This window comes from Sciurus vulgaris (genome assembly GCF_902686455.1).
Source record: "Sciurus vulgaris genome assembly, chromosome: 6".
In the NCBI taxonomy this organism is placed as follows: domain Eukaryota; kingdom Metazoa; phylum Chordata; class Mammalia; order Rodentia; family Sciuridae; genus Sciurus; species Sciurus vulgaris.
This window is the reverse complement of record NC_136466.1, coordinates 95,362,546-95,377,946: the sequence shown is the minus strand read 5'-3', so window position 1 is coordinate 95,377,946 and position 15,401 is coordinate 95,362,546. Positions and strand designations below refer to the sequence as shown.

The window sequence follows — 15,401 nt, the reverse complement described above, 5'->3', positions numbered from 1 at the left end:
ACTTGGGAGGCTGAGGCAGGAGGATCAAAAGCTCAAGGCCAGCCTGGCCAACTTAGTGAAACCCTGCCTGAGTGGTGAGGTACGGGGGGCAGTGCGTAATAGAAAGGACTAAGGATGTACCTCAGTGGTAAAGTGCCCCTGGATTCAATCTTCAGTACAAAATTTTTTTCCTACAAAAGGAAAAGTTGCTTTAGCATGGTATGAGATCCATTATCCATTTATTAAGTACTGTTGAATTTTATGCCATTATTGCCTAAAAAATGTGAGTAAGGTGAGCTTTTCACTGTGAAATGGGGGTTGTGGGAACATGGAAGGCCTCATTGCAATCCTAACAAATTCACCAGCATGATACTGCCCTAAGAACAACTTTGGGCAGAAGTTTTCAAGAAGAGTTGACACTCTTGGAACAAAAGAATTGGGGTGGGGGGTGCATATTTCATTGAAAATTAAAATAATGCTTTGTTCCAATGTTCTGACTTATTTTTGAGCACATTATTCACTTTTAGGGGAGTGGTACTGGGGATTGAACTCGGGGGCACTCAATCACTGAGTCACATCCCCAGCCCTATTTTGTATTTTATTTAGAGACAGAGTCTCACTGAGTTGCTTAGCACCTTGCTTTTGCTAAGGCTGGCTTTGAACTCATGATATGCCTATCTCAACCTCCCTAGCCACTGGGATTTTAGGCATGTGCCACTGTACCTGGCACATTATTCACTTTCTAAAGTAAATTCAATGAATATTAAGGCATTATGTTTGATTTGAGAAAAGGGTTTTTTTGTTTTTTGTTTTTTTATTGTAAACAAATGGGATACATGTTGTTTCTCTGTTTGTACGAGAAAAGGGTTTTTGAGACGTAAGTTAACTAGTTTCCCCCTTGTACATAATCACCCCTTAGGGGGGAACTAATCATTTATTCTGTTAATAATTATTGACCATCTTATATTCCAGGCACAATAGAAGCCTCTAAAATTATAAAGTCAAAAACTTGAAACTTCAAAGGGAGATAAGTGGAGGAAGGGGACCAAGGCCTGGGATGAGGAAGGGAGGGGAGAAGTGCTGGGGAGTGATATTGCCCAAATTATATTGTTATAATATAATTATAACAATTATAATTATAATTGTGTGCAAGTATCGATATGTGACAACAAATCCCATCATTATGTACAACTAAAATGCACTAATAAAAAGTGTGGAAGAAAAAAATATCTTGACCCATGTTTTGAAAGGGAGAATTTATTCATTGAGATAGTATCATGTTAATATTATTGCTCCAAATTGTCCTTTGCCAGCTGTATTTTCCATTACAAAATGTATGTGGTGCTTGTATTTTGAATAAAGTGCAAAATGATAGCTAGAAATCACGGAGTGTTTCATCTCATTTGTTCACTTATTCCAAAAGTATTTATTGAGCAAGGTGCCAGACACTGAACTAGGCACTTGGGACACATCAGTGAGTACAACAGTCACACATCCTACTTTTGTACAGATTACATTCTAGTCGGTAACAGCAACAGAAAAGATAAATAAGTAAATTACAGTGCGTGATAGAAGGTGATGAGTACTGTTTGGAAAAAGAAGAGTCAGAAGACTTTCATGTGGAGAGCAGAGAAAAACCAAAGGTGTGATTTTAAATAGTATTGTTAAGAGATGCCTCATTGTGAAGCTGATTTCTAAACAAAGTCTTGAAGGTAGTTGAAATAAAAATCCAAGAATTAAGGTAATCATAGAATTTGATTTCTAAACTCACCTTAAGTCGATTTTGTTATATGTGTTATGTAACAGGTGATGGTAAAGTAAAAAAATCAGCTTCTTGCTCTTTACTGTTCTATCAGCTTTGATTTGGACAAGGAAGGGTGTTTTCACTCTATTTCCTCTTCTCTAATTAGATAAAACAAATAATGTTTCATAGGATTTTGGTCTTATCAATGGTAAGAGTGAGGTTTGCTTTGAGAATTTCCTTTTCTGGGCCTAGAGCAACATGTAGCATAATTTCATATCTTTTCTTGTTTCTTAAAAATACAAAAATCCATTTTTTGTAATGCCGTTTTTAAAAAGACTTAGTCATATGAGTTTGGGTGACAAATCAACTGATTTTTCCTTTGAATCATTGAATCATAAATTCACATGAGAAAGCAGGTTTTTTTTTTTTTTTTTTTTAAACATTCTTCATCAAGTGTAGTATGACTTAAAAATAGAACTATCTGTTTCTTCCAGATTGTGTTCCTGGTATCTGCATATGCAAGTCCCCAACTCACTGAGGACAGCTGTTCAGCCATGGCTGCCATTACACATTACCTGTATCTTTGCCAATTTAGCTGGATGCTCATTCAGGTTAGTACCTCAGTTCATTCCCTATTCCTTGCTATCTCTCCAAAAAATCTGGATGGTGTGATCTTAGTATCTGATATTCTTTATAGTGAAGTGGAAGTAATTCAATATAGCCATCACTGCATTTCCAGAATATAAATGTTTTAAAAAAAAGGGTTCCCAAAAACATCAGAGAACATGGTGACTTTATAAAAATGAGAAAAATCTAGTAGGATGTGAAACAAGAGAATGGTAGAAAATGAGGCTTCCAATATAGTTCATGTAAGGCACAGTGAGAAATTTCAATTTTTTATAGGGGGAGTAATAGACCTCAATTAAGCAATAAAGTGACATGATCAAATTTAGATTTTATAGGGACGTCCCTGTTTGTGTTTTAGAGATAGAAAAGAATAGATGGTGGTAATGAGCCAATTAAATAGCATTGACTGTAACCAGGAGAGTAAAAAAAAATGTAGTGTTGACTAGGGAGATAGCAGTAAAAATAAAGAGAAATAGCCATTTTGGATATTTCAAAAAAGTCACTATAGCAGTTTAGAATATAGAGGTTGGTTGTGAGGAATACAGAAGGTGGAACCTAGGATGTGGTAGATCACACATGCATGACCTAAAACTATGATCACTGGAGAGTTGGGGATAGATGGCAAGTTTAGTTTGGGACATGTTAAATGTGAAATCCCTGTGAGACCTCCAATAGGACCTTCAGCAGGGGAGATCTTTGAGGCCTCTATGGTGTACTATAGAAATGCATTAGAAAATTATTGACTTCAAGTTGGGAAATGGAGCCGTTGCTTAGGAAGAGATCACCTGAGAAGATTATATAGAGTGTGGCCAAAAGAGATCCCACAAACTCTCCTGAGGAACTTATTTATGTTGGGGGAGAGATCTGAACACTCCTTTTCTGACTGAGATTGCAAATTCTATTATTCTATATGTTTTGCTTGATAAAGAGTTGGACCACGAACAGTATTAATGTTGCTAATTAAATGTCTCATCTAAAAAGCTCCTTTGAGAACGCTCTCTACACAGTGGAGTTATTAAATCATTTTGTGACAGAAATGGTCTTGTGTTTCTCTCTGTATATGTGAACTGTTTATGTACACAGAAGCATGTAGGCTCTTTTATATGCTTTTGCCATTATCATTGAATAAGAAAGATGTGGGATTTGACTGTATAGCGATACTGAAGTGATGATAAAAGAAGAAAGAAAGTAAAGTGGTATTATTTGAAAGAAAACCATCCAGACCCCAGGAAGGGGCATTTTCCCAGGTATGATAAAATAATAGTGGGGGCTGAAGCAGAAAAGAACTGAACTGTTTAGTTAAGAGAACTAATTAGAACATGTGGAGTCTTAGATCTGAGTTTGAATTCATTACCACTGTCCATATAAGCCTGATCAAATTAATAACTCCCTGCAAAATTTGCTTCTAATCTGCATACGGTGATCATAATTTCTAACTCATAGAATTATGTTTTACAGCTCTTTGAGCAGCTCTAATCATGGAAAATATGTGGTGTTCTCCAACACACCCTCAAAAAATAAGAAATAACAGTAAAATCTAAGCCATATAACATAAAGCTTAAACATGAAATTAAAGTAAATCTTCTAGATTTTCTGGTCTCAGATTTCTTCAAGTTTTACTTAAGCAAAACTTTAATATGTGCCTATGTAGTTCTAATAAGTGTCCATGTATCTTCTGGAGCGAGGTTCCCAGGGTGTGCTGAAGGTCTTTGTCCATGTCCGTGACCTATTCACAGTCTTTGATTAATGACTTGCATGAAAACACAGGAAACCACTTATCAGATTAGCAAATGACAGAGTTGAAAGGATAGTTAAAACAACAAGCTGCCTGCATTAAGATTATGGCAAAACAAACATAGAGAAACCGTACTGATAGATGGAATACTCGAGAGAAAAAGATGCTATCTGATGAAATTTAATGTAAACGACTCAAGATTTTAATTTAACATAAACTCAGTAGCGATCGGATGTGTGACCAGAACACCTCAGAGACCTAGACCTCTGGATAACAGTATGGATGGGGACAACTGTGGTGACATTTTAATCTACAGTATCCAATCTACTTGGGACACAGTAGCTACTCTCATATGTCATGTTTCAGCAAGAATATTAGCCATCTAGTGAGAGGCTGGAAAATGAGAAACTTCAAGGCAGCTAGAAATAATTAATGAGGAAAGAATTTGGGGAGATGTCTACAAACAGCAGAAGAGCTACTACAGGGCAAAAAGGGTAGATTAGGTAACTCCACTTGGCAGAAACAGAACAAATGGGTCAAAAATCAGGAAAACAAGAAGAAAGATCAGTGGAGTAGGAGGGGATTGAAGGGGAGGGAGAAGGGATGGGATAAAGGAAAAACAGCAGAATGAATCTGACCTAACTTTCCTGTGTACATATGTGAATATACTATAGTGAATCTTACCATCATGTCCATCCAAAAGATGTTAATTTAAAAAATAACAGAAAGAGTAAATAGCAGAAAGTAAAGTAAATAGCAGAAAGATCAGTAGAGGAAAGGGGATGGGAGGTGAGGAGAGAAAAGGGGATGTATTAGGGACTGAATTAGAGCAAATTATATGCCATGCATTTATAATTATGTCAAAGTGAATCCTAGTATTATGTATAACTAATATGAACCAATAAAAATGAAAAAATAGGGAAACAAATCCTGATTCATCTTTAGCACTTTCATAGCCAATAGAACTGTCAAAAGTAGGAGAGACTAGAAGTAGAGTGAATCCAGTCACTAAAATATCTTCAGAGATGTTACCAACTTTCAACATGTTTTAGATGCATTTCCTGCTTTGAGTTTTAAACAAGATGGTACATAAACTTTCACCCAATTTAATGGATATTGGTGTCTTCTTTATCTTTTCCTCTTCTCTTAAATTTGATTGTGGCTGGTATACGTTCAGTACATTAATTAGATTTTTGTATGGTTTATGGTTTAGGAAATCTATTTAAAGTGCCAGTGAAGTTTAATGTATTTCAGATGGTACACCACATTTTTCATGGTTTGTGGTGTGGCCACAAGGGAAAAATTCAATAACTTCTATATTCTAGGTAGGTTACTTTTAATAAGTTATTTTGTGGTCAGAGGTTGTCGCTTTACCAACCTATATTTTCCCATTTATAAAATGCTGTGTGCTAACATTTTTTCTGGTTTCTTTTCTTCTTTTCTTTTTTTTTCGTTTTTCTTTCTTTCTTTTTTTTCTTCTTTCTTTGGGATGGAGGGAGGGAGGGAGGGAGGGCGAGGGTCGAGATAAAGACAAGAAGGGGGTACAGGAAGGCAATTCCTTCCTCTTCCGGCAACTGCCGTACTTCCTTCCTTCCTAGTCTCTCTCTCTCTTTCTTCTTCCTCTCTCAATTCTCCTGTCCTTCCTCCTTCTCTCTCTCTCTCCTTCCTTCCTTCTTCCTCCTCCCTACCTACTCTTCCTTCCTTTCTTTCTTTGATCCAGGAATTAAACTCAGGGATATGTTTGAGATAGGACCTTGCTAAGTTGCTGAGGCTGACTTTGAACTTGTGATCCTCCTGCCACTGGGATTACAGGCATGCGCTATGTGCCCAGCTAGGAATCCCATGGTTATAAACATCCACATAGAAGGTTGGACTATTGTCAATCTGTGACTGTTAGTCAAATTGAGTTGAAAAAATATTAACTCTTTAATGATCCTAATCTGGTACAATGTATGTGGTAAGTTAATCATTAATTTATAATCATTGGGTTAAGCATGTCAGAATTATTATTTATTTTTAATCTGCATTATATTTCACTTTTAGAATAAATACATTTAAGTGGCCTTATTATGAATTTTTATTTTATTTTTGTATCATATACATTTAATACCATTGTAGTAAAGGTGGATTATGTTTTTAGAGTAGATAAAGGAAAAAAATTGTGGATAAACAATTTACATAACCTCTCTAGGCCTAGGATTTCTTATCTGATAAATTGGTTTGCAATTAACAGTACCTTTATTTGAAAATTTTGGAAAATTAAAGAATTCATGCATGGAAGAAGCTTATAGTGGTGCCTGACACAGACTGCACACTCTGTACTCAAGTTATCAGTTAAGCTAATTGTCTGACTAAAATATCAGAGACTTTGAAACATGTTGAATATTCACTTTCCCAATGTAATTTATACCTTTTTTTATGGAAGAGACTCAGTTTGACACAGTGGGAAGAGGGTTGATTTTGAATGAGGCAGACACTAACTAGCTGCAAAGCCTTAGCAAACTGGATAATCTGTGACCTCTACATTCAAGTACATACATGACTCATAGCAGGCTCCCTAACTGAGGACCTTGACTTTTTTTCAGGCTTCCATTTTCTTTGACAGGAAAGCATACAGTGCACAGTAGGAATCTAGTAACAAAATATTTTGCTTATTTTGTTTTAAAGCAAAAAAACTCACAAATTTACTTTTTGGCCATGGAAGTTGAGTTATCCTTCTGTTTGCCCTTCATGTAGGATCACTCAGTGGAATTACTGACATCATTTCCCACTTTCCTAAGACAGCAGGGTCATGTTTACTTTGAGAAATATTGACAACGAGAGTTTAAAATCTTGTAATATTTTTGTATTGCTAATTGTTTTATTTTCATTACTTTTTTTATATTTTGATTTGCTTTAATTTTAGAAATAGCACATACTAGTGGTAGAAAACATAAGCACTTCAGAGAAATATAAAATAAAAACTACATCTCTTTCTTGGTATTTGGCACATTCTCCATTTTCTGCTCTACCCTCAGTGCCACATCCAAAGCTAAACACTGCTAATAGTTTCCTGTGTATACCTCCAGGAATATTCCATGGATAGACAAATATTTATAAATATATAAACAGGTACACATGAGTGTCCTTGTCTATGTGTATATTTCTGTTAATGCATTTATATATGTGTATAAATTCGGACATCTTTAAATTCATCATGTACAGCTGTACATTTTTTTCTATGCTGTAATATGATAATTCTGTAACTACTTTTTTGGTCTCTGATTCACAAAATTCTTGCTGTTTTCAATTATTTTTTTGCTATTGTGAATGATGTTTTATTGAACATTTTTGCACTATGAACATTTGTTTACTTAGGGAGTACCCATAGAATAAACTTCTAGAAATGCCTTTATTGTTGTTTACATGAAAGATGCTCCTAGTTGTATTATGAGTTAATCCAAGAAGGAAATAAATTGCAAGTGAATTGTTCAAGATATTCATTTACAATGACAGTAAACAGAAATGTAATTTTGCCTGTATTTTTATTTGGCCCAATTTAAGAATCACTTCCTATCATAACATTAAATCACCTTATGGCAATGTGCTTCAATTATGAATAATACCCAAATCTTGAATTATCCTTGCAGTCTGTTCATCTCATGCCTAGACACACAGCTTAATCCAATGTAATGTTTTATTTCAAAACTAAAGCTCATTTGAAAAATGTATTTTTAAATGGTAATTTTGCAAATTATTTTACAATTGTAATTGAGCATTTATTTACATCTTGTGCCTTAATTTCTTCACATAAAGAGGCTATGAATAAGCAAATATACAGGTTATTTATTCCTTAAAGAAAGGCAACTTAGTGCCAGAGCATAGCAACAGGAAGGGAAATGCTAAAATTATCCCTGTTTTTCCTTTGTCATTGATTTAATTTGAAGGGACATCAAAAGTATTAAGGATAACAGACTGGTAATTACTGAGATAAAAATGACATACCCAGGAAATACTGATTATTCTCCAATCCTCAAAAAGCCTTGTAATTTATTTCATGCAATAAATATCAAGAGGGAAGGAGGAAAACTGGGGCAAGGACATGTGATAACATTTATTAGAGTCTCATCTGAAATGAATGATTAAAAACATATGGTAATGGACAGAATTAATAACATCTACCATCTCTAAACTTGATGCTGTCAATCAGTTCAAGGATTCTAGTGAAACAATTAATAACCAAATATTAAAAATCTTCCTGGATATCAATCTTTATTCCACATCCCATAGAAATTTAAGGAGTTTAAGTAACTTATTTTTATTCTTATCCATATATTTTATTGGTGAATTATTTATTAATTTTAGAGGATAGTGTGATTCATTGTTACATATTTGTACATGTACATGATATGACAATCTAATATGGTCAGTATGGTTCCCCAGTATTTCTCCTTTCACTTCCTCCTCCCTTCCTCTACTCTACTGATCTCCCTTCAATTTCATCAGACACTCCACACACTTTTTTTTCCCCCTTTCTCTTCTTTAATTTCCACATATGAGAGAAACCTCATGATCCTTGGCTTTCTGAGTCTGGATTATTTCACTTAACATAATGCTCTCAAGCTCCATTCATTTTCTTTCCTGGAAATAACATAATTTTATTCTTTATGACTCAATAAAACTAAACACACACACCACATTTTCTTTACCCATTCATCCATTGACAGACACCTAAACTGGTTTCATAATTTGGTTTACTAATATACTAATATATATGAAGATATATGAATAAACTAATGAATTTTTATTTATGAAACATATGAAGGCATAACTATGACCTATGATAATCAAAACATTTAGCAAGGTACATTTATGATTTTCCTCCATAGATACTTGGAAAATAGTAGGCACTGAAAATGTTACTATAAAAATAGATATCACCAAACGTGGTGGCACATTCCTGTAATCCCAGTAACTCAGAAATCTAAGGTGGGATATCAGGTTCAAGATCAGCTTCAGCAACCTACTGAGGCCCTAAGCAATTTAGCAAGACCCTGTCTCAAAATAAGAAATAAAAAGGGCTGGAGGTGTGGCTCAGTAGTAAGGCTTAGCTGGGTTTAGTCCCACTACCAAAAGTAAATAAATAAAATAGATATGTCTGTGTAGGAATGTTAGTAAACATGCTTGCACATACAGTCTTACTTCATTCATATTTATATTTGACCTAAATTATTTCTGGGTGTTTTAGTTGGTTGTTTGCATTTTAAAAAGAATCAGTTTAAATTCTAATAGCCTCAATTATTAATTCTGGATGTGAAAATGTACTTTTCACATCCCCAGTTTTCTCCTCTATAGACAGAATGAGCAAATAAAATACAGGAGATAAGTTTTCTTAATTAAATGAGATGTAACTTAATGTGAGGTATACACACATTCTTTCTGAAACAAGCACATTCTTTTATGTATGAATAAATTCAGAACTATACCAATATAAAGCAGTAAATACCGAAAACATTGTGTACATTTTCATGTACATGATGTTTCTCAATGAAGATTATATGCAAGGCATTTTGCTAGATAACTACAAAATTTAATTTTGTATGATAGGTATACAAAAATTAATCTGCTATAGCTCGCAGTTATGTTTCACCCATTTAATATCCTGATAAAGTTTTGTTGATTTTCTTTAAATGTTGGCACAAAATGAACAGGGAATGAGAACTGGTTATCTGTATATGTAGTCCTGTCAGAAAAATACATCCCACTCACATATAAACTGGGGGTTGAGGAAAGGTAAGGACAAGAAAATAAACTCTCATGCACATGGTAATATTGTCAGTGTTTGTATGAATTTCGGTGGAAATAAATCATAAAGTTAAAATCAGTCTTCACAGGGCACTTTGGATGGTGTTTCACTTCCCAGTTCTGTAACCAACTAGAAGAAAAAACTATGATTTTATCTCACTGCCTCAGTTTTCTCCTCTCTAAATAAGAGGACAGAGTCAGATGATCTAAATGGTCTGTACTGCTGCCAAAATGTGTAGTCTGTATAGCCATGCCATTAATATTTTTTCTTAAGGAATCATCATTTTTACAGTAATTCTGTCACTGTGTCAGGAAGTTATCAACAACTTTCAGTTTACCCTCTCCTTTTATCAGAGGAGGAAATTAAAACCCATAAAAGCAAAATGATGTTGCCCAAAAACATAAACTTTATCCATCAGGGACCATATTAAAAATCCAAAGCAAGTTTCTAATTACCATGTCTTTTCAAAATTTTATAACTTAAAAGTATCATTGTTTATATTATTTATTATTCCCCTGGAGGTTTATCTTGGAGGAAACTTTGCAAATTCTCTTTTTCTATATTTCTATAGATTCTGTTTATGATATGAAATTTTTAAAAATATAATTTCATAAGGTTCTTTACATTTATTCACATTGGCTTTTACTTAAGTTCTCCTAAGCACAGTCACTCGATAAGGTAATCTTCTTATCCTGGCAATGGTGATAAATATGCAAAATCAAATACATCATCCTTTACAAATGAGCAATAATGAAAATAAGAAGGTGGTAGTTCAGTTATGCCAATGTTCTGAGTTGGTAGTGCTTAAATAGTAACATAACTAATTTTTTCTTAAACTGCAAAATACTTTTCTGTTGTCTCTTTCCAATTGGCCAATTAGATGGTTTATAATGCTGATAATATTTTTGAATCATTTAGGACTTGTCTTAGCATTACATCAATTTGAATGATCGTAGTGCTGGGAAACGTAGTATTCTGAGTATTTGCAAATTATAGAAGCAGTCAAGTCAGATTAAAATAACTCATCAAATTTGATATATTTTTTTATTAAAATTCTACTCATTCTAAATTGATTCATCATGTAAAAATGGAGACATTCGCAAAATGTCTGCTTTTACACAGATGGACATCTGTCCCTTCAATTAGGATCAGTGGACCCTTCAGCACTGACTTTTACCATCTTGAAATGGCTCAGAACATGTTTTTTCTTCTTTTTTTTAATTGATACATGGTAATTATACATAATAGTGGAATTTGTTGCTGTACATATTTGTACATGCACACAATATAATAATATAGTCATTTTTGTTCCCCAGAGTCATATTGTGTTTCTAATGACATTTTTAAAGCTTACAGATAGAAATGTAGAGACATAGATATTGAAATATTCATTTCACAGCAGGAAAAGCATATGAGACAAGCCATGCTCAAACATGCTGAGGCACGTTTGGGTGATAGTGATACCATTTAACTTGCATTCTATTAGTTCCAGCATTGGTTAAGCCCACAAACACTAAGACATGCAAATCAACCAACATATATATTATTATTTATAGTATATATGTATGTATATGCCAGCATGAAATTACTGTGTAAACATCTTGGTCTCTTGATGATCTTAAGTTAGATTACAAAGAAGGAGCCATGATTTCAGGGACCAAGAATAGTCAAATTTTCTGCTATCTTTTGTTGTTTAAAAAATATCAATAATTGAATGCTTTAATTCTACTGCTTAAGTATAACAATATACACCTCAGTCAAGTTGTATTGGAACAAGAAAGAAAAACTAAGTTGAGCTAATTTAACCAAACATTGAAATGACAAAAGAAATAGTTTGTAGGATAACTTCTTGAACCCCAAAACTGTAAGTACAGGTGGACCTCACATGGGACTGTGAGCAAGAGAAAGGTGTTGTCTGCCCAAATTCTCTACAGTCACTTTTTCTGTCTTTACTGTGCTTATGGCTTCCCCTACACTTCTTGTGTCCTCTTATTTCAGTTGACCCACTTAGACTATCAGGGTATCAAGGAATTCAGTGATAGATGTGACCAAGCTAGGTCAGCCTTCTCTCTCTCATCAAATCAGCTCTGTCCGGGGAGTAGAGTTATGGAGTACGTGAGGTGTTGAGCCCACTCTGGCCTCATCTGGGAAAAGAAGGTGAGCAGGGTTTAGAAAAGGGGAGTTCATGAACTTGGTGTGTCCAACGTGTGCCTACCTTACTGTATTAAAATAAAATTCAAGCAAGATTTGAAAGGAGTTGGTCAAAGCCTATCTTATGTGTAGAACATGTAGTGATTCTAGAATAATTAAATATTTCTATTATTTAATATTTCCATTCTATAGCTTTAAAAAATGGCACATAATGGGAAATGATGTTTTTGGAGTATACCTCGGTGATTGGATTCTCTTAAGAAGGAATAGATAGTAGCTGGGGCTGGGGCTCAGTGGCAGAGTGCTTGCCTAGCATGTGTGAGGCACTGGGTTCGATCCTCAGCACCACATGTAAGTAAGTAAAATAAAGGTCCTTAAACAACTAAAAAAAATTTTTTTTAAAAAAAGAAGGAATGGATAGATAGATAGACACATAGATAGGCATCTACACACACATATGTATATGTATATATTTTTTCCAAATTGACAAAAGCTTGTGACAGTTTGAAGCTTACTTGTTTGGCTTACTGAAGTATTCAAGAATTAAGCAACACTATGGAAGTACTGCATGTATCAATACAAACAATTACATTTATCTCAATTTTGTCTGAGCCTATGGTAAAGGTCAGTTGCTGAAAGGTCCACTGATCCTGATGGATCTGATGTCCATCTGTAAAAAAACAGCCATTTTGCAAATGTTCCAATCTTCATCATGGTAAATCAATTTAGAAGTCATTTACCTCCTTCCAACACTCTCTTTTCTGAGAATTCCACCTACTGTTCCACTGAGCACTGAGTCACCATGCTTCATGGATGTACACAACTATCTACTTAATAACCAGCATTTCTCTTTGGGAGATAGATTTATCACTGATCCTCACATTTTGTGAAGTTTTATCCTCTAACAGGCAGTATTGATTACTTCATCATCAGACCCTTGCACATTCCATTTACCTGCGTCCACATCCTTATGCTAAATCTAAAAGGAGGAAAAACATTTTTGAACCTAATAATTTTTAAAAAGGAGTTAGAACAAATTTACATAAGCAGCAACTCAAAACATGCTTTATAATTACAGATATAAGTAGATAGATGTACATAAAGATAAGAAGTGCTGACAGGAAATAAAAATCAGAGAAAGAAATCTCCAAGTAACCAAACATTTTTATCCTTCCCTAGTGTAGACTAATAGTAATCCCTCAAGGCCAATTTGGTTCAGATAGAATCTTCCCTGGAAGCCTCAGTAACCAGCATCTGAAAGCCTTCCCACGAACAGTAGGAACATGTATTCTCACATAGAAAGAGTTTTTACTGTATCATTGCTTGCTTTTGGTCTCATTTCTCTTTTGTCACATCCTAACAGGAGATTTAAGGGAGGTGAACACATTTTCCAGGGGTGACTACATACGTATCCACCACTTTACATGTAATATCTCATTGAGTCTTCATAATAACCATGTTATACACATAACTGAGGCCCTAGAAATGTTGTTACTTGCCCAGATTATCCCCTAAATGTTTTATACACACACACACACACACACACACACACACACACACACACACACACACACATACATATATACACTCACATATATGTGTGATTTGTCTATACTTATACTCTTTCTACCACATGAAATTGAGAAGGATTATTTATCCAGTGTATAGGTATAAAACATGTATATCATGATATTCAATGTCATTACTGTATTAACTGACAATTAAATATAAGCATTCCTCATGGAAAGAAAACACTAGGAGACAGAATATATAATTTCTAGATTTGGCTTTGATATAAGCTAGGTGTGGACTTTGGGGCCAAAAATAATATTAGCAGGCCTCTGTTTCCTCATTCCCATCTACCTAACCTGTCTCCACATCCCCTTCACTCTCTCCATGTGCTTTCCCCTTGTATTTATCTTAATAAGAAATAATAGATATAAGTACAAATTAAATATTGCTCTTAATTATTCATTGCCCACATTTGAAATCTAGATTCAGGATAATAAATACCTTCCCCATCTCTTTCGCTCCTGTATCCTCACTGGCTTGACTGATTTTTGAAATTTAGTAAGCACTCAAATATTTGTCAAGTGATTTACTAAAAGGGATAGTGTAAACTGAGATAGAAAAACAACCCACAACACCTACCCCATTGTAGTTCTTTTCTCTCCATGCAATTCTATTCTCTGTCTCCCACTAGAATTCAGACTAGGATTATCTCCACAATTTTCCCCATTCAATGGAACAGTGTCTGGCCCTGCCATATGTTAAGGTTTCAATAAATAAAAATTGTCAAAAAAGAACATAAATAATAATAAATGCTGGCGAGGATGTAGGGGGAAAGTACACCGATACATTGTCGGCAAAACTATGAATTAGTGAAACCACTATGAAAAGCAGTGTGGAGATTCCTCAAAATACTAGAAATGGAACCACCATATGACCCAGCTATCCCACTCCTCAGTATTTATCCAGAAGAACTAAAATCAGTGTACTATAGTGATATAGGCACATCAACGTTTATAGAAGCACAATTCATAAAAGTCAAATTATGGAATCAGCCCAGATGTCCATCAATAAATGGATCAAGAAAATGTGGTGTTCACAATGGAGTTTTACTCAACCATAAAGAAGAATGAAATAATGGCATTTGCTGGTAAATGAATGGAAATGGAGAATAAGTGAAATAAGTCAGACCCAGAAACTTAAAGGCCTCTCATATGTGGAAGCTAGAGCAAAACAAAGGAAAAGGGTGGGGGAAGGATAGGATAACATAAAGATAAAGGGAAGATCAGTAATGTAAAAGAAGGAGATGGAAAGACAGAGTAGAGGGATGGGTAAGGGGAGTTCATGCAGAATGAATTCTTAAAAAGTCACATTACGTACATATATGAATATACCATAGGGAATTTCATTTCTGTGTGTATGTAGAAAGTACCAATCAAAAATTAATAAAGTAGCAAAAGGAAAATAAAGTAGAGGAGGGAGAATAAGGGAGGGATGGAGGGGAGGAAAAGCAGGAGGAATGGAGATTGAAATCAAATTCCTAGCATGTGTGATTTTTGTCAAAATGAACCCAACTGCTATGTGTAAATTATAATACTCTAATTTTTTTTAAAAAAGTCTGAAAACCTAGTACCATTTACTTCATTATCATCCTGAATTGTTCACATGGGAAGTAAGTTTGAATATCAGTGCACATTTCTTCTAGGACAGATTTACAGAACAGTCACAGAAGATTATAACAGATTAAATCAGAACAAAAATAAATAAATAAATAAAAGGTACATAAATAAACTAAATATTTCCTTATGTTTCTAGACTTTTGAAGTGTGCTGAATTTCTTGGATGTATGAAAGAATGAATGTATGAAATAT

The 15,401-nt window shown here is 34.4% G+C and overlaps 1 protein-coding gene across 1 annotated transcript in view; it reads left to right on the top strand.

Moving 5' to 3' along the window:
• Positions 1 to 15,401, top strand: part of ADGRV1 (adhesion G protein-coupled receptor V1) — a gene marked incomplete at its 5' end in the record, with an annotated part of 585,014 nt that overhangs the window by 398,055 nt on the left and 171,558 nt on the right. The window contains 1 exon segment of the mRNA XM_079143469.1: positions 2,218 to 2,334. Within this exon segment, the coding sequence (XP_078999595.1) occupies positions 2,218 to 2,334 (117 nt within the window).